At 51.0% G+C, this 25,485-nt stretch overlaps 1 protein-coding gene and 1 pseudogene across 1 annotated transcript in view; both read left to right on the forward strand.

The window, feature by feature from the left end:
- Positions 1-25,485, forward strand: part of PRMT8 (protein arginine methyltransferase 8) — a 49,135-nt gene that overhangs the window by 18,538 nt on the left and 5,112 nt on the right. The window contains exons 4-7 of the mRNA XM_030761838.2: positions 7,118-7,260; positions 7,830-7,917; positions 15,035-15,150; positions 20,343-20,493. Coding sequence (XP_030617698.2) covers positions 7,118-7,260; positions 7,830-7,917; positions 15,035-15,150; positions 20,343-20,493 — 498 coding nt within the window. The remainder of the gene's footprint in view (positions 1-7,117; positions 7,261-7,829; positions 7,918-15,034; positions 15,151-20,342; positions 20,494-25,485) is intronic.
- On the forward strand, positions 5,009-5,637 carry LOC111176634 (forkhead box protein R1 pseudogene; annotated as a pseudogene).

Genomic DNA, 25,485 nt, shown 5'->3' on the forward strand with positions numbered 1-25,485 from the left:
CCTGCTAACACTTCCAGCTTGCTTAGCAGCTGCGGGGAACGCCGTGCCACACTGAGCTGGCATCAGCCACGATCTGCAATCTGCCCTCATGTGGCTGCCGAGCAGCAGCTCCTAACCTGTGTCCGGTCCGTGGACGTTTTGCATCCAGACTGAGAATCAACTTTACATTCACATCAAACCTCATGTTGTTAGATTTGGTCCTTCCTTACAAACTACTTGGACTCCCCAGAGCCTTACTCTTTGGGGGTCACTGTTCTCTGTGTGGTGTCATCTACACACTGATAGGAGCCCTGGGGGAGTGGGGCAGCTCCCATGGGCTGGTCCGGTTCAGCTCTGAATCGGCACCTTTGAATACAGTCGGGGAGCAGCTGTGAATCCACAGAATCATTGGTCAGCTTCCCCGCCACGAGGCTGCGGAGGGGCTGCCTTGTCAGACCCCTGTGGGAGGCTGGCACGGTGGTTAAGAGCTCTGGCCGGTTCACACTCAGCTCCGGCAGATCAGCTTGTGATCTTGGATACCTGACCTCCTCTGCCTCCGTCTCCGGCTCTGTGAAATGGGAATAACAGCGGTACGGACCACAGAGGGTCATTGTGAGCCGTACATAATTACCGTATGTAAAACCACGGCGTGCTGGGGCCCGTAGTTAAATTTTCAGTGAATTTGCGGAACGGCTGTGGGCATTTTGGTGGCAACACAACAGTGTACGATGTGCAGTTAGCAGCTAATAAATGTTAGCTATTGTTATGATTCTTTCATTCATTAACTTGACTAATAGCCCTGTCCAAAGAAGGCAAGAGATTAATCAGATATAATTGTTTTTAATGAACCTGTACTAGTGGCTCCTGGCAATGGCTGCTTTCCTAACCGATCAGAAGCGGCCCATGAATAATCTCAGGACTGGGTTTTGTGCACCACTCCGGGGGAGGGGGGTGGTTGTCAGCCACCCTCTGGGTCCTGCTCCAGGTGCTGCGGAGTTGGCAGAGAACGGCACAGACAAGGTCTTTGCTCTCGTGATTCTTAACTGTCTCAGGGAGGGGACAGACAGAAAGCAAGCGGACACACAACATCACAATAGAATTACAAACAGCGATGGTCCCTTGGAAGGACAGGATGGAGTAGTTGAGAAAACTGGGGGTCTGCTTTGGATGGGGTGGTCGCCCAGGCATGCCGGACCCGACTCACACCACCCGGCGAGAGATTCTCTCCCGGCCCTGCTGCCGGTGCCATCACGGGTGAGCCGGAACTGGGTGCGGTGGGAGCGTTTACACTGCTGACAGCGGTGGGTAATCGGGTCGTGATCCTGTCCGCCCGCAGATGCAGGACAGGGGTCTCAGGGAGGTTGGTGACGTGCACCAGGCTGCACGACAGGCCTAGATTTGGGCTCCCCTTTTGACGTCCCAAACTCTGCTCCTCTTATTAGACAAATGGAACAATAAAACCAACCACACACGTTCCCGTGAAGATGATCGAGGTAACATAGGTGAAATCACTCTGCCGGCTGCTAGTCAAACGCTACCGGTGCTTTACTCTCAGAATTAGGACTAGTTTGAAGATCTTTTGTCTCTGAACTCCGTGCCCTCTTTTGAAAATTGCTTATTCATCCATCTGTTCACTCGGTAAGGATTTCAGTGAGCTGTCAAGGGCTCTGCTCCATCCTGGAACCAGGAAGCTGAAATAGACAATGGAGAGGAGGGGATCAGAGGCTGGAGGTGGGTCAGGCCCTCAGGAGGGGTGTGCAGCCGGCTCTGTGTCGCCCAAATAGGCACGTGGGTCACGTGGCTTTGGGGCCACGGGGGCGGGGGGGGTGGCATCGGGGCGGCTCCACGGCCCAGTAACCTGCTCTCCGTCTTCACGCTCACGACCCTCATGCCCACTCTTCTGTGGCACAGGGTCTGCTCTGCGAGCCAGGGAGGGGCCTGAACGAGGACACCGTGAACTTCAGGCTCTGTGGGGTCAGCTGACTCTGGTGGACACAGTAGGGGCCCAAAGGAGATGGGTCTGGGCTGATTTTTTTTTTTGAAGTCAAACCAGGGACCAGGAATCAGAGTGACTACGTTTCTGTAATAATCACTCAAGACAAAAAGAAAAAAGATGCCACTGAAAACAAGCCCCCAAATATCTGGGTGTCTAATCTGAGAGCTTGAAGTTACAGGGGAAAAATCTCCCAGGTTAGAGTTCATGGGTCCCCATTGTACACGTACGTATGACAAATCCTTCTAAAACTTACCAGCCAGGGTCCTGTCACAGCTGGTTGAACAAAATTTCATCATCCTTATGGAATAGAAGCACAGCCCCAGAGGATGACCTCAGTGCCATCCTGAGAACTGACACGGTCTTAATGATGTGGGATCCAGATTGGGAGTGGGGTTCTGCAGCCCGTAGCTAATCAGAGCCTAAATATCAGAGGCCAAGATCCCCCTTGAAAAGGTTGCCATGGAGACGAGATGCCCGGGGCTGCATGTGCCCACACAGGCCTCAGAGACAACCCAATGCCCTCACTGGGTTGCCATCAACCCCACCACAAGAGGCAGCATTTTGCAGATTGGACACTTACATCGGGGAGTTTCAGTGGTTGCTAGTGGCGACTATGGAAAGCAGGAAGAATACCCCTGATGATTCAGGGGGGCGATTGTATTTGGGTCCATAGAGAAAATGTAACCTCTTTTTCAAAAATCAGGATTGAGGAACTGCTGCAATTTAGAGTCAGACTGGACGTGAAGGCACTGCTTCTTCATTGATGTCAGCCGTCTCCACTGGCAAACTTACAGAATGCCTTACACGTGCTCAATACATATTTGAAGGCTCAAAGCATGTTGGAGCTGCAAAGTATCTGTGGGATTTCTAGGTTCAATCTCTCTCCTGTTTTACCCCGATAAGGAAATTGAGGAAAAGAGGGGAGGAACTATTTGATGGAGGTTACTTGTCAGATGGAACGAGAATATAAGTCGTCTGCCTCCAGGACCCAAGCGTAAGGTTGTGAAGGTTGGGCACTGCACAAAAGCACCTGAACAAGGGGATGAAAGGGGTCTGGAATCCAGGCCACAGCTGGACTGAAGTGAGGTGTGCATTTTTCCTTTCACAAAGGGCCCATCTACTCAACAAGCCAAGTTGACGGGGGGTCATGCCTGTTCCCAGAAATATTTGGATGCAGAAGGGTGATAAGTGGACAGAGGTCCAGGCTGTTCAGCACTGTAGGGGGTTAACTGATTCCTTCTGCATTTGGTAGGCAGAAACTGTGATTTTTGCTGTTCTGTGATCCACTGCACCTATGATATATCTTCTATCTATCTATCTATCTATCATCTATATCTATCTATCTATCATCTATATCTATCATCTATATCTATCTATCTATCATCTATATCTATCTATCGTCTATATCTATCTATCATCTATATCTATCATCTATATCTATTGTCTATATCTATCTATCATCTATATCTATCTATCATCTATATCTATCTGTCATCTATATCTATCATCTATGTCTATCTATATATTGTCTATATCCATCTATCATCTATATCTATCTATTGTCTATATCTATCTATCTATCATCTATATCTGTCTATCATCTATATCTGTCTATCATCTATATCTATCTATATCTATCTATCGTCTATATCTGTCTATCATCTATATCTGTCTATCATCTATATCTATCTATCATCTATATCTATCTATCTATCATCTATATCTATCTATCTATCATCTATATCTATCTGTCATCTATATCTGTCTATCATCTATGTCTATCTATCTATCATCTATATCTATCTATCTATCATCTATATCTATCTGTCATCTATATCTATCTATCATCTATGTCTATCTATCTATTGTCTATATCCATCTATCATCTATATCTATCTATTGTCTATATCTATCTATCTATCATCTATATCTATCTATCATCTATATCTATCATCTATATCTATCTATATCTATCTATCGTCTATATCTATCTATCATCTATATCTGTCTATCATCTATATCTATCTATCATCTATATCTATCTATCTATCGTCTCTATCTGTCTATCTCTCTGTCTATCTATCGTCTCTATCTGTCTATCCTCTATCTGTCTATCTCTCTGTCTATCTCTCTATCTGTCTATCATCTATATCTATCTATCTATCGTCTATATCTGTCTATCATCTATATCTATCTATCTCTCTATCTATCGTCTCTATCTGTCTATCCTCTATCTGTCTGTCTCTCTACCTACCTACCTATCGTTGGTTGCATCCATGTAGATCAGGGTAAGCAGCTAGCGGATAGGAGCGCTCGGGCAGAGATCAGGAAGAGCATACACTCTCGCTGGGGGGCACCCGAGGAGTATTCTGTACATTCCTGTCTGTTAGACTGGGTTAGAAGTTCTTGTCCACATCTGCTTCCCACGGTCCTATGGAGTCCTGTCTATGGAATGACGGGTGAGCCTTGTCCTAGGCACCCAGAGTGGAGGCCATGGGGCACCAGAGGCAGGAGAAAACATCTTCCTGTTCCTCAGGGAGGTCGTGATTAATGCAGGAGGAGGGACCGACCCATAGCCCCACAGTCACGTGCAGACATTACGGAAGAGCCTTCAAGACATGTGCAAAGAGAAAGAAAACACTTTCAAATGTTTACGAAAATAAGACAAATCAGGCTTTGCATGCAAATTATTAGGCGGGTGGGTCCGGCACATATATCATCTATATCTATATCTTGGTCCCTTTTTCCGGACGGCCAGGTCTTTTTCGGAGTAAACTAAATTAGGTACTCTATTTGCATTTTCAAAACTCCCATGCTTTGTCCCCTTGTGAATGATCCTTCTGCATCCTGGGTCCTGCTCTAGCTTGGGTTCCTGCCCTTGGGTCTCAAGCCCCCGAGGAGCAGAGCTTTGACAGCCCCCTCCCCTTCCGAGCCTTTTGGTGAAGACTAGCCCTTCCTACCCTTCCTTCCCAGGGGCAGGGCTTCTGCGCAGGAAGCAGGAGGACCACACAAGCCGGGGAGTGATCAGGGCCAATGTGCCCTCAGCCACCCCCAAAAGAAGAAGACTCTGCCAAATGCCCAGAGGCCACAGCGGTGGAGTCGCCATCACTCTCTGGAGACCAGTATCCCCCTCGAAGCGGTTTGCCTCTTCCCCCGGCAGCTAGGAGCTCACAGAGGAGGAGAAGGCTGAGGGCCAGGATGACAGCTCCGCTGTGGCTCTCCCGTCCCCTCGTGAAAGGGCCCCCCTCCAGAGTCGGAGGCTTCGGCAAGCCAACAGCCAGGAGGGGAGGCTCTGGTCCCGGCCCCCTCTCAATTACTTCCACCTAATTGCACTGGCATTAAGAAACGGTTCCCCCTGTGGCCTCAACGTGCAACAGATCTACAGTTTCACTCGACAACATTTCCCCTTTTTCCGGACGGCTCCTGAAGGCTGGAAGAATACCGTGCATCACGATCTCTGTTTCCGAGACAGCTTTGAGAAAGTGCCAGTCAGCACGCAGGGTGGGACCAGCACACGGCCCCGATCCTGCCTCTGGAAGTTGACCGACTAGGGACACCGCCGCTTTGCAGAGGAGGCCCGCGCCTTGGACTCCACTCGGCTGGAAAGTATCCAACGGTGCATGAGCCAGCCAGATGTGATGCGCTCCCTCTTCGACCTTTAGTTCCACAAATCAACCATCAGCCCATGCCTTATTAAAGTTATCTGCAGGGAAAAAAAAAAAAAATCCCCACTTTGGGCCCAAAGTGCCTGACACCTACTCCTTCCAGAGGGGCCTTATCTGATTAAGCTTTGATTAAACACCACACCCTGGAGAGCAAATCGTCATTAGACACTGCTGATGGGCACCCCAGCACCATCCACTGTGAGGGTGGGGAGTAAAGCCGGTGACCTGAGTGCCCTTTGCCATCTAGGAGTCTGTCATCCGCATTAATTTTCAGGAAACTCAGATTCAGGACAGAGGTGGTGTTTTGTTTTCTTTTGTTTTTTACTCCTGAGTACAGGCCATTGTTTAGTTTTCCCAGAAAAGCTCAGGCATTGGGTGGTTTTTTCAGAGGATGGCGCAGACAGAGTTTCCTTCCAGAGGAAAGGTTCTGATGGGACCAGCCAACCAATACATCACCCTGTGTCAATTGCACAGCCAGTGGCATCTAAGATAGCTTTTGCTCTGATCTTTACAGCAGTGAATGCAAAACGAGATTTCCAAACTCTGTGTATGTCTACGTCAAATGATCAAAAACTCAACTGAGAAGTTTCTCCTGCTGTAGAGGGAGGGGTCTTGGAAAGGACTCAGGAGCAGAGGCCATTTAGAGAAGGGCCTTTGTCCCGATCTTACCCCCGTTACCTCTCCATCGGCCGGTCACCAAGGAGACGGTGCCAGATAATACTTGCCTTCTCTAGAGCCCAAACTGCGAGCCTGCACCTCACCTGTGACATTTCATTACATCAGTACAACCTCCCACTATGCAGATATCACTTCCCCCGGTTGTTCTCTGGGGAACTGGAGTTCGGTTGGGTCAAGTAACTTGCGGAAAGTCATATAGCTAGTGATGAGAAGATCCAGCACTTAAACCCAGGTTCCCTGAGTGCGAAGCCCATGCTCTTGTCAAAACACCAAATTTCCTTCCTCTCCAGCTCTAGATGGGCACCCCCTGGGGCTAAGCCCGGGCTGTGAACAGATACAAGGGTAGGAGAGGCAGCCTCTCTTCCTGCTGTGGGTTTGAATCATCACGGTAGCCTGACGTGGGGTGGGGACTCGGATAAGTGTGAGAGTCGCTGCTTATCAGACCCGGGCTCTGTTTGCACGGTCATCATTTAACCCCTCTAAGCCTCAGTTTCCTTAAAGAGGAGAATAAGAATAGAGTGTTTACTTCAAAGACTTGTTGGGCGATGACAGGACAGGTGCCTGTCTTGGGCTTGGCCAGCCACGTAGCAACTGCTCAATACGTTTTAGGGGGAACACGCCAAGAGTTTCCAATCCTCTTAGGGTAAACTAGCTTGGTGAAGGGGGAGAGATGCCACCCCCTAGAAGGAGAATCAGAACAGCGCTGACACCTGTAGGTCGATCGGGTCCTGATGTGGGGTGCTCATGGCTCCCGGTCGGGGTGCCCAAAAAGTGTGGCCGTGGGGTTCGTATTTTCCAGTCATCACCATCTTCAAGGGGAAGGTGGAGGAGGTGGAGCTGCCCGAGGAGAAGGTGGACGTCATCATCAGCGAGTGGATGGGCTACTGTCTGTTCTATGAGTCGATGCTCAACACCGTCATCTTTGCCCGGGACAAGTGGCTGGTGAGCCTGCTGCATGCTGTCCCTTCGCTGGTCTGCTGGCTGCCTCGCTGCTCTACCCTACCGCCTGCAGCCCAGAAAGGATACAGCCACTGCTTCCGGGCCCCTCTCTTTAAACTAGATTTGCTTCTGGGGACAGAATGAGCTTTCTTAGGTCTGACCTTGGCCTCTTTTGGTATAATTGACACCCATCCTTTGCTGTCCAAAGTCTATGCTGGTCACCAAGTGCTAGGGACTTGCATGGCTGCCAGAGAGCCCAGTGTGCTTTTGACCTTGGCTTCTCCAGGCTCAAAAGTTAAAACATCTTCCACCGTCCCTCACTGGACATACCTCTGCCCCTTCTCATGTGTCCCATTGACCCCATCTCGGCCCCTTGAGTTTTCCCATGTACCAAAGTCAAAACTGAGCTTCCCTGCCCAACCCTAGTCCCGGCCAAGGTGACAGACAGTCTGCTGAGTGAGAAATACTGGCAAGGGGGTGCCTGTCTGGTGACTTTATGTGCAGTTCAAAAATATGATGTCTTTGTCAGGTGAATAGATTACGAGACCCATTTCTCCACAATTCATCAACAGAAACCTGGAGGGCTTATGTTTCCAGACCGGGCAGCATTGTACGTGGTAGCAATTGAGGACAGACAGTACAAGGACTTCAAAATCCACTGTAAGTTACCTTTTGATTCTCTGTTGGGCCTTTTTTTTTTTTTTTTTTTTTTTTGCAGTACGCGGGCCTCTCACTGTTGTGGCCTCTCCCGTTGCGGAGCACAGGCTCCGGACGCGCAGTCTCAGCGGCCATGGCTCACGGGCCCAGCTGCTCCGCCGCATGTGGGATCTTCCCGGACCGGGGCACGAACCCGCGTCCCCTGCATCGGCAGGCGGACTCTCAACCACTGCGCCACCAGGGAAGCCCTGGGCTTTTTTATTTATTTATTTTTGCGCGTTTGGGGTGGACAGCGCTTCAGCGGGCTAACGATGAGCAGCTGCTCTCGCGGCCACAGCTGCCGTGCCTCTGGAGTTTACCTGTGACGCTTTCTGGATTCTTCTCTCTGGATGTTTTCCCCTGGTCCCAAGAGTGGGGTTCTACAGAGAGGGAATAAGCAGCGTGGCTGGTGGGAGATAAAGCGGCGAGAGAATGAACACAGTGCGAGTGGAAAATGGACAAAGCAGTAGAAGCCGAGTTTTTGCAGAGCTGCCCGGGGGGCTGGAAGCTGTTAAGGGCCATTTATCCCCAGCGTCCACACAGGGGCAGGGACCACGGGTCTCCAGCCAGGCCAGTCGTTTTGAACCCTGCGTTTGTACCCTTCAAACTTTTCAGCGTAATATCGATTCTCTTTCCCATTAAGTAAAAGATGGGGAGAGATGGGGTCTGGCCATGTAGGTGCTGGGGGCAGGCAGGAAACTTATCCGCACCTGTGTTCATTATGTCTCATCAACTGAAAACATGTTGTCTCAGAAAAAAGCCCCCCACACCCTCCAACGTTTCATCGGGTCCCCAAAGGGTTGCTGTGTTCTATTTCATTTAAAGGGTAACCATTCTCAGTGACACAAACCTGGTCCTCCACGAGATTAAACGGATTATGTTTTCATAAGGTTTAGAGACAGCCATGTGTCCTCAGCCAGAACTAAAACGACCAAGGGGCAAAGACCCCACACACACAAGCGGGCACGCGTGCGATGTGACCAGAGCACAAGCAGAAATTCCAAACGGTCTAATGGGCTCTGCAGATCTGGGTTCCAGCCCCTGCAGTGCTAAACCCCCTTGGCAAGACTACCTACAGTGGAGGGGTTCCCAGACGGGATAGATGGGCCTCCTGCCCCCAGAGGCTAGGCCTCCAGAGCTCAACAAAGTCTTGTGCCGTCTAATCATTGTTCGTGCTGCTGGCGATACCACAGCTGGGCTGTGCCACAGACTGAGTGCATCTGCGTGTGTGTTCACACCCTTCTGGAAATATAAACTCAGAGCATGAAGTTCAGAGACGGGCTCGGGAGAAGACAGAAATGGGACGATTGTCTGAGGCTCTGTGCCCTGTGCCTACAGCCCTTCTGGCATCATTTCCAACACTCGATAAACAATGAGAGGTGGGGGGCCGAGGTTAGATGACCCTGCTACGAAGTTGGCCAGCCCTGGCTTCACATCCTATGGGTGACCGTGAGCAAATTACCTAACACCTCTGAGCCTCGGTTGAGATGAAGTCCCCAATCCTACAGACTTGCCATGAGGATTAAGTGAGGTGATATATACTAAGGGACGTGAGATTTGTTGGTGCTGCGTGCACCAGCCTGGTCTCCGAATGTATCACTAAACCCCTTCCTGCTCATGGCTCTGGCCCCCGAGCCTGACTCGTTGGCTCGTTGGCCTCCAGTGGCTCAGAATCTAGGACAGATGTGCCCTCCTGATAAGTTTCAGAAACAGCTCAACAGTGAATGTTGATCAAATGCATATATAAGTAGGACATGTTTTGCCCTGGAGCTGCACGGTAATGCTGTTTTTGGAGTTCTTGCCGTAACTGTGTAAATCGTGTTTGGGGGAGAACATTCAGACCCATTCTTTGTTCTCACGTGCACTAAATATTGATTGAGCTCCGACCCTCGGCACAGCTCTTTAAGGAACTTCCTCATGGCTTAAAAGCAAACATACCTCACCCTCCTCCTTGCCTGGATCATGGACCTTGGCTAACTCATCTTGCAATGAGGACTGGACCCGTCCTGACAGGCGCTGGGGCACTGGCCGCTACTCAGGTGCCAGCCCAGGACTGGAGACCGTGGGGTGGAGTCTTGTCCTGCCCATTGCAATGTTCATACCTTCTGAAAAAGAAAAGAAAATTAAAAGTCAGCCCCATTTTTTCTTGTGGAAACTCTGTAGTCTGTCAACACCACTGCCCCCCAAACCAAAAATCTCACGCACCTTTACATTTTATTTAACATATTCTCGTTTTCTATTTAAACGTTGTTTTTTTTTTAATGCCCTGCTTCTGTTTTTAGTGAAGGAAGCAAGCCCATTTAGAAATCTGTTTTAAATAAACAGGGATTTTGATTGCTCTCAGGTCTTAATCAAGAGTGAAAGCATAAAGGTTAATGATTGCCAAGGGAACAATCGTTAGCAAATTCCAGTTGGCTCAAGAACCAGCTATAAAAGAAAAATCTTAAAGTGGGGCAGGAAATGGAGACAAGCCCAGTCCCTTGCAGAAAGGAAATTAAGAAAACAATTTGTCCCCTTCCCTCCCCCCTTCTCCTCCCCTCCCCACAGAAAGAGAGACATGATTGTCATGTATGAGGCTCACCGTGCATATTTTGTTGAATGAATGAATGAGAAAATGAATGAAGGAATAGAAGTAAACCAGCAGACGGATGTGCAAGGTGGACGGTTTAACCCTGAGAGAGGAGCAATCATTAAAATTTTTTTTTACTCTGGGGATTTCTAGAATCTGAAAATTGGAAGGAAATTTGGTAGATATTCTATTTGATTTTTTTGCCCAGTACATGAATCTAGAACCTGCTGAGGGTCAGAGGATGGGCACCAGCTTCCCCACCGACGAGAAGGTGACAAGGAACCCCTCGTGTAGATTTGGTGGTGCCTGTAGCTGAAGGGTTGAAGGGCAGAACCTCTTGGAGGGCTCAGATGCTCTCCATGGGTTTCCCTTCCACCACCACCCCGACGTCCAGAGTTCTGTTTCTAGCCTATTTTACACAAGGAGCTGACTTTGATCTGAGAGCCTGAAGTGTATTAAACTATTATGCACACCTTCCTTTCTGACTAGAGGAGAAGCTGTAAGTGGCACCTCGTGGCACTTGCTCTGGTTTTCTCTGAGGCAGTCCCGTTTGCCCTAGCAGGGAAGCTCCAATTACTTGGGCCAGGGAAGGGAGGGATTATGTAGCTACAGGTCTCTCCAATGAAGAGTGAAATTTGTTTTCCGGTCTTTCATATTCCTGTCTTTGTTTACAGTTTTATTATCTCCTCTGATACATCCATTCGCTCATAAGCCCATTGGAAGAATTCTTCATCTTTGATATTGTGATTTTCACTTCCAGCATTTCCACTGGCTCTTTTTTATAGTTCCCATCTCACCGATGAAATTCTTCGTCTGTTCATGCATGTTTTCTCCATTAGATTCTTTTTTTTTTTTTTAAATAGGCAGTCTCTCTCTACAGGTTACATTCTTTTTTTTAAATAATTTATTATTTATTTATTTGTTGTCTGTGTTGGGTCTTCATTGCTGTGCGCGGGCTTTCTCTAGGTGTGGTGAGCGAGGGCTACTCTTCATTGCAGTGAGCAGGCTTCTCATTGCGGTGGCTTCTCTTGTTGTGGAGCACAGGCTCTAGGTGCGTGGGCTTCAGTAGTTGCAGCACTCGGACTCAGTAGTTGCAGTGCATGGGCTCAGTAGTTGTGGCTTGTGGGCTCAGTAGTTGTGGCTCGTGGGCTCTAGAGCACAGACTCAGTAGTTGTGGCACATGGGCTTAGTCACTCCGTGGCATGTGGGATCTTCCTGCACCTAGGATCAAACCCGTGTCCCCTGCACTGGCAGGCTGATTCTTAACCACTGTGCCACCAGGGAAGTCCCTCCATTAGATTCTTTAAAATATTTATTACAGGTACTTGAACGTCTCTGTTAGATAATCCCAACACCTGATCTCTGAGTCTGTTTCTATTGACTATTTTTTCTTTTGGTGATGGGTCATGTTTTTCTTTCTTTTCCATGTGTCTTGTAATTTTTATTAATGCTGGGCCTTGTGAGTAATGCTGGACAGTAGAGACAGATGCATAATTTATGCCCAGAGAAGAGCATGCCTTTTCCTCTGCCAGGCCATTAAAGTGGGACTTTTAGTCCATCTGGTCTGTAGTTATGGTAGGTCTGGGCTTTGTTGCTGCTTTAGTTACATTCATTGCACCATAGCATGGTCCTTTTCAAGAGTTTGTTTTAATACATAAACTAAATTTCACAGGTCCTTCTGATGTTATTTTTTTTAATCCCCAGAAAATTAATTACAATATTTCCTGCTGGCTGATGACCCTCACCCCCCATTCACTCATTCAATAGACAAGACAGAATTACAACAAAAGATTAATATGCTTGATGTCTATCCTCTCCCATCCCTGCCTCGCGTATGGTAAAGAAGCTAGTGGGAAATGAATGGTCAGCAGAAAGGAGAGAAAAGTCTAATGTCCTGGGTGATCGGTCGTTGAATAACTGGAAGTGGGGCAGTCTGGCTGGGGAGATAAGACACGAATTAACCCCTAAGAAGATAACTAAAACACGAGGCACTGTGAAGCAGAACAGGCTTAAAAGTTTGGGAATACATTCCAATTAGAAAAGCGTTATCCGTGGACCTCTCCTGGGCCAGATGCTCTGCTGTAGGTGCTGGGGATACGGGAGGAGAGGCCCCATGGTTGAGAGTCGTTGGAGAAGGTGTCACAATGGCCATTTGAGACTTTAAGTCCATTTGAAAGGGACTTCGAAAATTATTTAGCCCAGGGATTTCTAACTGGTTGGAATTGCCTATGTAGTTTAAATCCATTTGAAAGGGACTGGAAGGGACTTCGAAAATTATTTAGCTCAAGGATTTCTAACTGGTTGGAATTGCCTATGTAGACGTGAAAATTCCAGCTCACGGGGGCGCAAATCTGGAGATTCTGATTCAGTAGGTCCGATTGTGGTCCAGGAATCTGTATTTTAAAGAGTGTCCCAGATGATTCCGGAACACAGAACCACGGAACCAAACTCCTCACTTTACAAAACAAGCCAGAGATAAGGGGACTGATCTGCTGAGGTCACACAGCTTGGATGGTGGCAAAGCCAGAGTGCAAACCACATAACGGCGGCAACAATTGTGTATCAAGGGCTTTCTATGGGCCAGGCACTGTCTTATGTACTTTACATATATTATCACATTTAATCCTCTTAACTCTATAGAGTAACTATCAAGATCGTCATCTCCATTTAAAAGAAGAAACCAACTCTTTGGGAGGTTAAATTCTTGCCTGGAGTTGCACAGCAAATAAACAGCGGAGCCCAGATTTGAAGCCCAAAGCCCAGGACTTTAACCATTACCCACATAGACTCTTAGATATCTGCCTGACTTTTTCACTGAACCTTAACTTAAAGCAGGGCTGGGAGAGGGAAAGAGCAGGTACGTGGCTGCAGGTCTCTTGAGAAGGGGTTTTAAACAAAGGCAGTGTGTTTTGGTGTGCATGTTCTATCTGGGTGAGCAGGGACAGCTATTTCCAGATTCTAGAAGGAGGTCTTCTCTGAAGCCTGTGCTGTTGACACACTTCCCCAAACATAGGTAGGTTCAGTTGGGACTTTGGCACCAGCCTCGTGTATGTAATGGGATCTGACTGGCATCTTATCCTCAAGCCAGAATTTCACAAGTGCTCACCCTCTGGGAGATGCTTATTTTCTCGGCCTCTTCTCCCCGAGGAAGGTCTTTGTGTGCCCTTGAAAAGAATCTGAGTAAAAGGGGCACAGCTTTCCCTGACCATGCACACCTCCCTCCTCCCACCCCCCTCTCCTAAACACATGCAGGCTCAGGAGTTCCCTAAGGTACCATTTGTTTGGTGAACATTTAAAAAAAATTAATCCTGTAAGATTTTAGAGAAAAGCGTCTCTACTGCAGTGTATTTCTAACCCCTCTGAATAAACGGACAAGTGAGATTTCAGCTGGCCAGTAACTGAAGACTCCGCTAAGGTGCTCTCTGCGCTGTGGGGAGAGCAAATGGCATTCCTGGTTGCTGTCACGACTGAGTCAGTGCAGCTGAAGGATTAGGACCCAAGCTGGGTTTGAGCCCCAGCTCCACGGTTCCCCTGCTGTGGGATATTGGGCCAGATACTGCATGTGAGCTGGATGCCAGCTTCTGCAAGCCCCTGTTTTCTCATCTGTCATATGGAGGTGTCCTCACGGGGTTGCTGGGGAGATTCAATGAAGGGTCTGGCCAGGGCTAGGTGATCAATCAATGATTACCATCATTTAAGGGTGATCTTGGACCATCAGACCTGCATTCATTTACTCTCCAACCCTGCATCCTGAATACATCCCCTGCTTAAAGCATCTTATGAACAGCCCCAAGGGGCCAAAGAGCACTGTTGGGGTGCTTTGTGCCCCAACGGGGGGATATGTCTTACGAGATGCATCCTTAGAGAGAACATCATGGCGTGTGAGAAAGTTAAGCCCTCTCCTGGACTACCCCTGCCCCTGCCCCTGCCCCTCATTTCTTCAGTTGAGAAAATGGAGGTTCAGAGAGGTTAGGAAATTTGCACAAGGGCCTGGCCAGTAAGTGGTGGTGCTGGCATTCACGCTGCAGCCTGTTTCACTGAAAGCCCATGTTTCTTTCTGCTGCTTGAGAGGTTCAGCTGGCGGGGATGGGAGGAGGGAAAGAGATGGGCCTTGTAGGTGTGGAGAATAACTGGAACAAAGGCTCCGAGGTAGAAATGTGGACGGCAGAGGAGAGAGTTCGTAGGAGACTCTGAGGCTCAGAGAGGGGGCAGGAGAGCAGGTACAGAAGAATCAGGAGTGTGGGCTCTAGTCCTGACCCAGTGGGAGTCTGCTGTGTGACCTTGGAGAAGTTTCTCAGCCTCTCTGAGCTTTACTTTTCCTAACCCTAAAGTGGAACCTGTACAGATGAGATGGTGTGAATGAGCGTCTGGCACATTGCAGAGCTCTCCACCAGGCAAGCAACTCTCCTGTCCTCAGGCAGGGGGACACAAGCTGCCCCCCACCCTCTAGGACTCAGGAGGGTCGGGAGACTTCTGGGGGTCCTGCTGCCACTTCTCGCTCTCTTCCCACAGGGTGGGAGAACGTCTATGGCTTTGACATGACCTGCATCCGGGACGTTGCCATGAAGGAGCCCCTGGTAGACATCGTGGACCCAAAGCAAGTGGTGACCAATGCCTGTTTAATAAAGGTCTGCAGACGCGGCTTCCTCGGGCCTGGGTGTGCGGGAACCTGGCTGTGCCACCTGGACGCTTGAGCCTAGAGTAGAGGCCGCGCCAGCTCCTGCGGGGCCCCAAACTGTGAGGCAAGGCCACCCTGGCCAGAGCCTCTGGCAGCCCGTGGTGACCCGTCAAAGCTGGCACTGTCACTGAGCAGAGCTGGGGAGAGAGCGCCACTGGACTCCACGTGGCACAGTTGGGGGGTGGGCGGTGCATGTCCCTTGGTGCTGTGAGGGGGGAGGGGTGTCGGGTGGGCTTGGAGGAATATCCGAGGGAGGACACCCTGGAGGCTTAGGTGGGGGGAAGCCCCTCCATTCCGAGGGCGCTGGCCTCTTAGGCAAGAAATCCCACACCTCAGTCTGCCGTGTGAGCAGCCTCACGCCCACACCTCTAAGCACACATCTGACCCGGCCGCACGGAGCTCCCTCCTCCTGAGTGCCCTTGTTGGTGCGGGCCCTCACATCTTGTCCTCCAAGGCTTTCTTCAGCGCAGACGGAGAACAGCTCGCCAGCATCCTCGGCAGACCAGTCCTTACGCAGTGCATTCTTATCACTAAGTATCAGACGTGCCAAACTTGCTGGGGTACAGATAAAAGCCCCCCGAGACCTCCCCTCCCTCGCAGCCCCACACTCCTCCTAGAGGTAACCGCTGTCCACAGGATGAGCTGATCTTTCCAACCCTTTTTCTAAGTACCTGCATTTACATATGCTAATCTATCCTGTCCAACGATGGAAAACTCTTGATATTTCACTACTTTTCTTAAAGTCTAGAAAGACATCCGTCTCATAGGCTTCAAGTTAATGTTTCAATCGAAGAATCTGGGTTCACTGTGTCCGTTGTCCTCAGCCCTCCCAGCCCTCACCTTGCTGAAGCATACCCTCCCGCCCTGGTCCTGTGCACCTCACTGCTTTTTCGGGAGCTCTGGGTGGACGCAGCGGGGAAGAGCCCAGGGGCGAGGGGAGGTTTCTGCAGGACTGATGCAAACGGCTGCTCTGTCCAGGTGAGAACGGTCCCTTGTCCCTGGTCACAGTCTTCCTGAGAAGAAACGCAAGGCTTGTCACCATGGCATTTCAAAGGGACCTCAGAGGACAAATAAAACTAGAGGTACCTCGTACAGGTCCCATCAGATAGACACCGCCTCCCTTTTGGAACATCCTGCCTGAGGATTCTGGCTCCACGTCTAAGCCTTGGCCTCACACCGAAGGGTGTTGCTGCTTCTTAACTTGGCCCTTTCTGAGTCCAGGCAGGGTTGATGAGAAGCAAACGTCCTCTTATTTCTTCCCACCAGCCCCTCTGTCCCCGAAGCCTCTCTCTCTGGCATCCCAAACAAGATCCAGCAAAGTCCACCCCAAATAACTCACCCGTAGTGCAGAGCATGGCTGCCAATACTGTAGTACGAGTGGAAATCGCCTGGTGTGACTGCATTTGCCAAAATGACGCACGGCAGCTGTATGGAACCGATAGGCGTCTGCCCATGGTGGCGTGGGGATAAGATTCCTTCAATGTGCTTGGGCCCTGGGTCGCTCTCTGCCCCTGCCCTGCAGGTGTGGCCACGGCACTTGTGCACATCCAAGGCTGGTCCCAGACTGGCCTGCTCTGTCCCCCCCCACCCCGCCTCCCTCTCCCCTTCCAGCCAGGAACAGGCAAGGGTCTCTCCTTGGTTACACCTGAGTGCACCCTGGGACTGTGGGTACGGCGGAGCTGGAGCTCTGGGCCCTCTATGCATGTCACCTTTCTTCCTGAGCTCTGAGAAGGGCAAGGACGGCTGTGTTTGCTTCTGCCACCAGGAGAGCCATCCGTCAGCTCTCGCTAATGTGCTCAGCACCATCTTCCCTGGGAAAACACTTGCCCTTCTTCACGCGCTTAATTGCTATTTTCATCGCTATTAACGTTGGGGCTTGTGACACTTTATTATAATTAAGACTGTTTTGACCAGACTTCTGATCTGAGACATCCATTTGTAACATGATGTAGTGATGGGGACAGCATCGGCCGGGGCCCCTCTGAGTCACCGATGCCTGCGGAGCCCTGCGCCTGGTGGGGCGGCCTGAGGCCGAGCCAGGGGTCTCGCTGGGGTCTCAGGGATGCTGCGGTGGCTGCTGAAAGAGAAAGCCTTCTGGCAAAGGGATCAGGGCTCTGGGGGCCAGCATAATGCGTCTGCCTCTGGACACTTTGGGCCTGAGAGGAGGGAGGGCCCTGACCAGAGGCCTTTGTGTCTCTGAGGCCCAGTCACAGCTGACGCACCCACACAGACTGCCTGTCCCCACTCCAGAGACCAGCGGTCGCCTCCCTCGCGCCCATTCTAACGCAGATCATCCTTTCCGTCTGGACGGTTTTTGCTCCTTCGGAGGCCCCTATTAAGATGCAAATGTCCACAGGACCTAGAGAACACTGTCAGGACATTGGTGGCTGACGTTGGTTGATGGACATCTGAGACCCTATAGAGACGGAATCCCCGATAGATGGGGTGTTTCTCTGTGTGCGTGTGTGTGCGTGTGTGTGTGTGTGCGTGCGCGTGCGTGTGCATCGTTGTTCTTGTGCAGGCTGAGAGTGGTGACGAAGCGAGGCGAGGACAGAGGAGAAAGGAACCAGGAGGAGGAAAGGTCCAGATGAGTCTACTTCCCAGGCCCCTCTCTGAGTCCAGGCCAAGAGGCTTGGATACTTTTAGGTAAACCACAGAAAGTCGTGGAAGACTTTAGATCCAGGGAGTGGTATAGTGTGAATGCGTCTCAGAGAGATTAGTTGGTTGGTCTGAAGGAGAAGCCTGGGGAGGGGATGGGAAGGAGAGTCCTCAGGCAGGGAGACAGTTTTAGGAGAAGAGTGGTGCGTGTCAGGGGTTACATCGCTCACTGAGGGCGCACAGACCATAACGTCCAAACCCCGCGTCTAAAGGGCTCCAGTCTAATGGTGTGGACAGGGGCGGAGGTGGTGAGACCCCTGAGATGAGCCAGAAGCAGGGTGGAAAGACCAGGCGAGGCCCGTGGCCGAGGGCGCCCGAGAGAAAGGGACGGGGACCTTGGAAGGAGCCTGGAGCCTGGCGGGCTGGCCCCAATGGAGAAGGAGAGGAAACGTCAGTGAATGTAGACAGCGTGAGCCCGGCCCAGTGGACTCTACCGAAGCCCTTAACAAAATCACAGTTAAGCACAGCTGCGCTAAGAGTTTTTGGGCTGGAGGGGCCTGCAGACACGTGGCCGAGAGGGATGGCAAACGTCGTAAGCTGACAGGTACTGGGGCTAAAAAGATTTCCCCAGTGGGGGCAATGGCCCAAACTAACAGGGTGACATGTAATGAAGGACCCTCCCCCCTGCGCTCCGGTCCCAGAAAGAAGGATTATGAGAGGGATGCTGTGGGGAGGGGCTTGGCCGGCTAAAGGCAGCTGGAGCCGGCAGAGTGAGCTTCGAGGTCAGAGGCTGCTAGAAGCGGGTCCCAGATCAGGAGGGTGACGGCGTCAGAGGCCATGACTCAGGAGACGCAGTTTATGCTGGAGAAGAAAAGGTTTAGGGGACCCACGTGAGCATGAGCGGGCGGTGGCTTGTTCCGTGGGTGGAAGTTACAGAGGCTGGTGAGGGCCCTGCTCGCTAGTTTAGAAGCAGGACCTACGACTGGAGACATCGGGGAAGGATTGGCTGCCTGGTTGGCAGTGAGTGCATCCTCCCAGGGGGAGCACAGGAGCCCACGGCAGCCACTACCTGGGGATGCTCCCCAGGGCTCTTGCGTTCTCGCGGTAAAAGGGGACTGGCTTTCTAACCCCATCGAATTCTGCATGCCTGACCCGGGCTCACAGGGACCTTTAGCCCTGTTCCCCATCCTTAAGCTTGCATCTGAAGTGATGTCACCGACATCGAAGGCTCCCACGGTCCCCTGCACCTGCAGTCCCACCCTCTTCCCAACCGACAGGTCAGAGGAGGTCACAGCTGCCAGCCCGCACCGTAACAAGGCTCTGGGCTGGCTGGCTGCCTCGACCTCACCTGCGCCTCTGTCCACTGACCTCCTGTGGAGACAGGACTTGGCTTTGAAGTCCCCAGGATGCTTTGCATCAGTTTTTCCTTTATTCATCCTAGAAACGTGTAGAGATAAAAGTCTCTGTCTCTTCGCTGCTCTTGTTTCCCCACCCGGAGACCCCTCTCTCCTAGTCACTCCCAACATCTTCCATCATCCGGGTCTCAGGGGCGCCCCTTGGGACCGTTCCAGGCACACAGGTGTCTGTCTGGCCCGTACAGAGCTTTCAGGACGGAGGTCTCTGCCATACAGCCCGGCAGTGGGAGGGATGCCTCCTGGGCCTTGGGAGGTCTGCTGTGTCTTGCTGGAGCCGGCCAACGACGGGTCAGCATCCTTCTCGCAGAAAGAGCACCATGTTGCAAACCATTGTTCATTTTACTCCCGCTCGCAGCAAGACTGATGTGCAACCGCTTCCCAGCTGAAACTGTTAGAACGATGAGTTCCTTGTGTTGTCCATTCCTAGCTGGAACTGAAAAGTTCTCACCTCTTATTTCCCCCTTTCATTTGTTTTTAACTGTCTGGGCTTGTGGTAAATGGTCGGCTGACTTCCCCAGGCTCAGTCCGTGACTGTGCGGGCTCGGTCCTCACTCCTGAGATAATACTCCATACCTCGTATTGCTGGGAAGGGAGCAGTCGGATCCGCCGGAACCTGGGAGGGCTTGGCAGGGCATACACTGCTGCCTTGATTCAGTAGGTCTGGGATGCCCTCCCCTCCCCGCCCCACTCCTTGGAATGCCCCACCCCCACCCCGGTGATGCCGACGTGCTCCTCCAGGGACCACAGCCTGAGAACAGCTAGATGCACTAGTGATGCTGAGGGGGACTGCTCTGAGGATATTTGGGTTGGGTTTACGGATGCTCTAATTCATCCTCTTCTCCTCTCCCCTCCCCCACATCAGCACTCATCCCCAGAAGATTTCCTTCCTGATTCTGTTGTCCTCAGGCTCTGACTCAAATCTCTTTGCAGCATTGCCTTAGCAGACTCCACCCTAGAAAGGATGGAGGAGGTCATGGGGAGGGGGGTGGGTGGGCCTGGGAAGTCCCCCCGAGAGCCATGACACCCTGGGGAGTCTGCCATCCATAGTCTCCCTGGGGAATGAAGCTGAGGACGGCCCAGACCCGGTGGAGGCACTAAGCGTCCGCATTCTCTCTTGTCTGGGCTGCAGGAGGTGGACATCTACACGGTGAAGACGGAGGAGCTGTCCTTCACATCCGCCTTCTGCCTGCAGATACAGCGCAATGACTACGTCCACGCCCTGGTCACCTATTTCAATATCGAATTTACCAAGTGCCACAAAAAAATGGGGTTTTCCACAGGTGAGCCTTCTGCTGGCCTTCCAGACCCTCCTGGCCTCGTGCCAAGGCTCTGTGGGGAGTGACCTCCCCGGCCTGGACGAGGGGCAAGGGCTGGGGGCATCAACCAGGGGCCCTCACTTAGCACCTCCTAAGCCTCTCCAGCCGTGGAGGAATCGCACGTCCCCAGGGTTTTGGCTGCCCGAGGAGAAGGTAAAAAACTTGTGGCTGGTGTGGCCAGAGCTGAGAGCAAGTGTCGGGTGGGGAGAGGCAGGCGTGGAGGCCACCCTTCAAGTGCACGTTTGTTCATTTAGTGTTTCCCGAGCCCCCTCTGTGTGGGTGGAGGATACGGAGGTGCCGGATGACGGATTCAGTGTCTGCTTCCCTAGGCTGCAACCTGGCTCTACGTCTCCTTCCTGTCTTCCCAGCTTCTGTCCATCCTCATTAAGTCCCTGATGTGCTCCAAACTCCTTCAGAGGTGCCTCACTGCCTCTAGCAGATAAGCCCAGATTGCTTAGCCTGGTAAATGGCAGGGGGTTGGTCCCCTGACCGGCCCCATCCCGCTTCCCCAGCCTCGTCTCTCAGCACCCTTCGCGCTGTGCCGTCCACCCCACCCCTTTGCTGCCACACACGCAGCCCAGCACACGCTGGCCGGGCAGCTCTCTGCGCCCAGGCATCTTCAGTCCCTCGGCCGTGGCCTCTGCACGCCCCAACCCCTCGTCCATCCACAGGGCAGTGGTCTTCTGTCAGATTTGTCTCCTTCCCTGCTGTATTTGTCTGCTGGGGCCACTGTAACCAAGTATTCCTCATGGTTCTGGAGGCCTCTGGAGTTTTCTCTTGAGGCCTCTCTCCTTGGCTTGCCAACGGCCGCCTTCTCGCCGTGTCTTCACATGGTCCTTCCTCTGTGCTCATCCCTGGTGTCTCTGTGAGTGTCCTAATCTCCTTGCTCTACAAGGGCACCAGCCAGATTGGATGAGGGCCCACACTAAGGGCCTCGTTTTAACTAAAGACATTCTCTCCGAACACGTTCATATTCAGAGATCCTGGGGGTCGGGGCTCCAGCACATGCATTCTGAGGGGAGACGATTCAGCCTATGGCAACTCCCCCATCCCTCTCCTCACCTGGCCACCTCCGGCTCAGGCTGCGTCTCTCAGCTCAGGTATTATGATCCCCTCCTTCCCTCTAGGGTCAAGGTTAGGCCTTCCTCCCGGGGCTCCCTAACATCCTGTGCTTACGTCTGTCATGGCCATGCTTAAAGCGATACGGGTGCAGTCTAACAAAAAGACAACAAAAGGGTATAAAAGGGGCATAAAAAGTTAAGGAAAAAGACCTCTCCCCCACCCATCCCAATCCCGTACCTGAGAGGTATATTTGTTCACGATTTATTTCGTAGCCTTCTGAAAAATTTCAGTGGTGCACAAGCAACTACATACCTATATACACTTTTTTTCCTTTTTATTTGAAATAATTATAGACTCACAAGAAGTTGCAAAAATAGTCCATAGATTTCTGGGAATCGTAAACCCAGCTGCCTCCGCTGGTGGTATCTTCCATGACAGGAGTATGACATCCAGCTACACTTTTCTTGAAAACACAGGTCGGCTCGCACCATACACACTGCCCCTTCTCCCCGTCTTTAGTTAACCATGTGTCTTGGAGACGCCGCCATAGCCGCGCGGAGATATATCCAATCTCTTTTTTTTAAACAACTACCCAGGATTCCAATGTAGGTTGTGCCATTATTCTCTGAACATTTCCATCGTCTTCTGCAGACCTGGGTCTCCCCCGCGCTGGGCTCACATCTCATTAATCTCTGTCTTCCTAGCTCCTCCCAGCGGGGGTGTGGCTCCGAGATTTCTAAGCAAATCTCTGTTCAATGCGCTTATGAAGCTAGGATTCCTGCCCTGAGCATGCGTTCATCCTGACCACTCGCGGGAGGTCTTCCTGGGAATTGGGAGCTTGTCGCCGGGGCTGGGCGTGCACGTGGCAGGGATAGGCGAGTTCTACCAAGATACGATTATTCACTTCCTGCAGTCATGGTGCCAGTGGTCCTCTTTCACGTGGTGACAGCGATCCCACTTGATCATGTTGTTTCATCCCTTGTCTGTGTTGCTCAGTTTTCTGACACCTCGTTGATGTATTTTACATCTATACAGATGAGTGACCCTGGGTCTGTAGATCTGTTTTCTTGTGAATCTCTCTCTCTCTGACTTTGCCAACAGAGTAATTCTGATCTCGTAGAATAAGTTGGGGAGTGTTTCCTCCTCCTTTATCTGCTGCAAGAGTTTTTGAAGGATCAGTGATAATTTCTTTTTTAAATGATTGCTGGAATTCCTTAGTGAAGGCATCTGAGCCTGGAATTTTCTCGTGGGAGAGAACGGACAAGAGACTTCACCTAATCCCTCACAGAAGGGCTTCTTCCAGAGTTGGTGTCTCCTGACCATCAAGACTAGGGTCTTCTGGTCTCCATCAGCCAGGCCAGCGCTGGTGCCGCCTCATCCTGGGGAAGAGACCAGAGAGCCCCGATCCGGGTCACTGTCAGCTGCTACCCTCCCTACGGGAGCAGCAGACGAGCTTATCTTCTCGGTGGGTGCGCAGGAGCAGGCAGCAGGAGGAAGGGATATTTAACCTGGACCTTGAAGGATGGGTGAGACTCAGCCTTGCAATGGTGAGGGTTGGGGCAGTGAGGGCTGAGGAAGGGCCCGATCGAGGACAGTGCCTGTGACTGGAGGCCAGGGATGGAGCCACGGTGGCTGGCTCTGCTTCCTCCATCCCTGGGTGATGCCTCCCCCAGGGCCCACCCTGCCGCAGGTGATGGGAAAGTCAGGGGGCAAGGGTACTCTGGAAAGAGTTCTGTGTCTCTAAAGCCTGGACTCCAGCCCCGTAGCTCCAGGCTGCGTTTTTCTTTCCCTGAGATGATCTGTTTCCGGCCGATGACAGCGTGGTTTTGGTCCAGCATGTAGCATCTTTACCATCTTGGCCATCTTCCAGCTGGCATGGCTTTGGCAGTGGGCTTTACTCAGACCCTCTGCACTCTGACCAGCAAGGAAAGAATATTTCTCCTTTGTTTTTAAGGACCTCAGATGCACGGAATTAGATTAATCCTAATTCGTGGCTCATGACGTGCTACCATCATTGGATCACGCACAGTTCACTTTTGGCTTATTTTTTAATTAAGACAAGGGACACCTGTGAACTTGCCACCTAACTCAGTAACAGATTGTAAATAAAGTGTTATTAATTAGAATGTAATAGTAACTAGAATGCATTATTAACTAGAAGGTAATAATTCTAATTATTATTAGAATGTAAATACATTAGTTAATATCAAGAGATAAACTATTGTTAATTAGAATGTAAATATTAACCAGAAATACATTATGAATAAATATAATATGATTATGCTTATAATTAATACATGCAAGTCAAGTAATTCAGAGTCACATAATAAATCCCTGTGAGCTCACCATCTAACTCAAGGGCTTAAATACTACCAACACCTTTGCGGCTACCTGGATGGTCCCATCTTATCCCCTCCCTCCACATCGCCTCTAAGTGAGCATTATCCTGAATGTTCAGTTCCTTATCCCCTGCTATTTTAAAAAGTTTTATCATGCGTATGTGTAGGCCTAAACAAGGTATCGTTTGGTCTCAGCTGGCTTTGAACTTCAGGCGAAGTGCAGCCTGCTGTAAGCGGCCCCTCGCCATCGGCCCCCAAGGTTTGCAGCTGCTCCGGGAGACCCACGCGAAAGCACGTCGCGGCTTGTGAGGCTTGCAAACAGTCCCCGTGAATGGTGCTGGTGTCTGCCTGCTGCGGCTCCAGGCAGAAGCCGCTGCAAACGGGCACAAGCACCCAGGGTTCCAGGCTGTGCCAGCACAGCTGCCCCGCCCCTTGGACACAGCCTCGGAGGGCGGGGTAGGAAATGGGAACTGGGCCCCCTGGGGCTACTGCTGGAAGGGCAGTACCCAGAGTAGAAGCAGGCCTGCGCTAAGTCCTAGTTTTTCCAGGAAGCCCTTCAGGCCGTGGAGGTGCTCTTAAGTGAGCTCCTTTCTGGGCCTTGGGCTCATTATGAGTGAAATGACATGGTTGGACCTCGACGGCCTGGCACCCCTTCCCAGCTTTGCCACCCTGTGACACTGAGCCACTTTCTCAGGTCAGAGAAGCTTCTTCATGCATAGTCTTTAATTCTCCAAAAAGCCTGTGAACCCCCCCGGGGAACAGAGTTACAAATTTACAGGTAGAAAAAGTATTAAATTCCAGAAAGAAGTACCAGCCACTTAGCCATTGGGAAGAGAAAGAGGAAGCAGGATTCCACTCCCTCTCCAGAAGCACCAGGGAAAATCTTCCTGTGAGAGGCCCCAGCCATTTTTTCCTGCAGCCCCCTGTGCACCCCACCTCCATCCTCGGTCACAACTCCCACCGGACTTTATGGCCAGCTACCTGAGTGTCTTCTCACTTAGGCTGCAGGATCTCAGGGGGCGAGGCTGTATTGGCTGCTGTTCCCCACATTTAGGACCACATCAGGCACATGGCAGGCATCCTGAGTGGATGTCTGCTGAATGCATGAATGATTGAATGAATGCCTGAATGAGTGAATGCACGCGTGAGTGAATGCATGAATGAGTGAATGAATGAATGCCTGAATGAGTGAATGCATGCGTGAGTGAATGAATGAATGTGTGAATGTGTGAATGAGTGAATGAATGAATGCCTGAATGAGTGAATGCATGCATGAGTGAATGAATGAATGAGTGAATGTGTGAATGAGTGAATGAATGAATGCCTGAATGAGTGAATGCATGCATGAGTGAATGAATGAATGTGTGAATGACGGTACGGTCATAACGAGGAAGCCTGAAAGCCACTTACACTATCTTGAAGGTTGTAGCTGGGGCAGAGCGGGGGGGAAAGGCTTGTCCACTGACCAGAACTCTGGGTGTCGTGGTCCACAGTGATACTGAACGCTCACCCTTGTGTACAGCAACTGTCTGGAGAATCCCTAGAACATTCCAGA

Source organism: Delphinapterus leucas, chromosome 11, assembly GCF_059928025.1.
Source record: "Delphinapterus leucas isolate spDelLeu-1000000601 "Yukka" chromosome 11, BTC_Dleu_Yukka2, whole genome shotgun sequence".
NCBI lineage: Eukaryota > Metazoa > Chordata > Mammalia > Artiodactyla > Monodontidae > Delphinapterus > Delphinapterus leucas.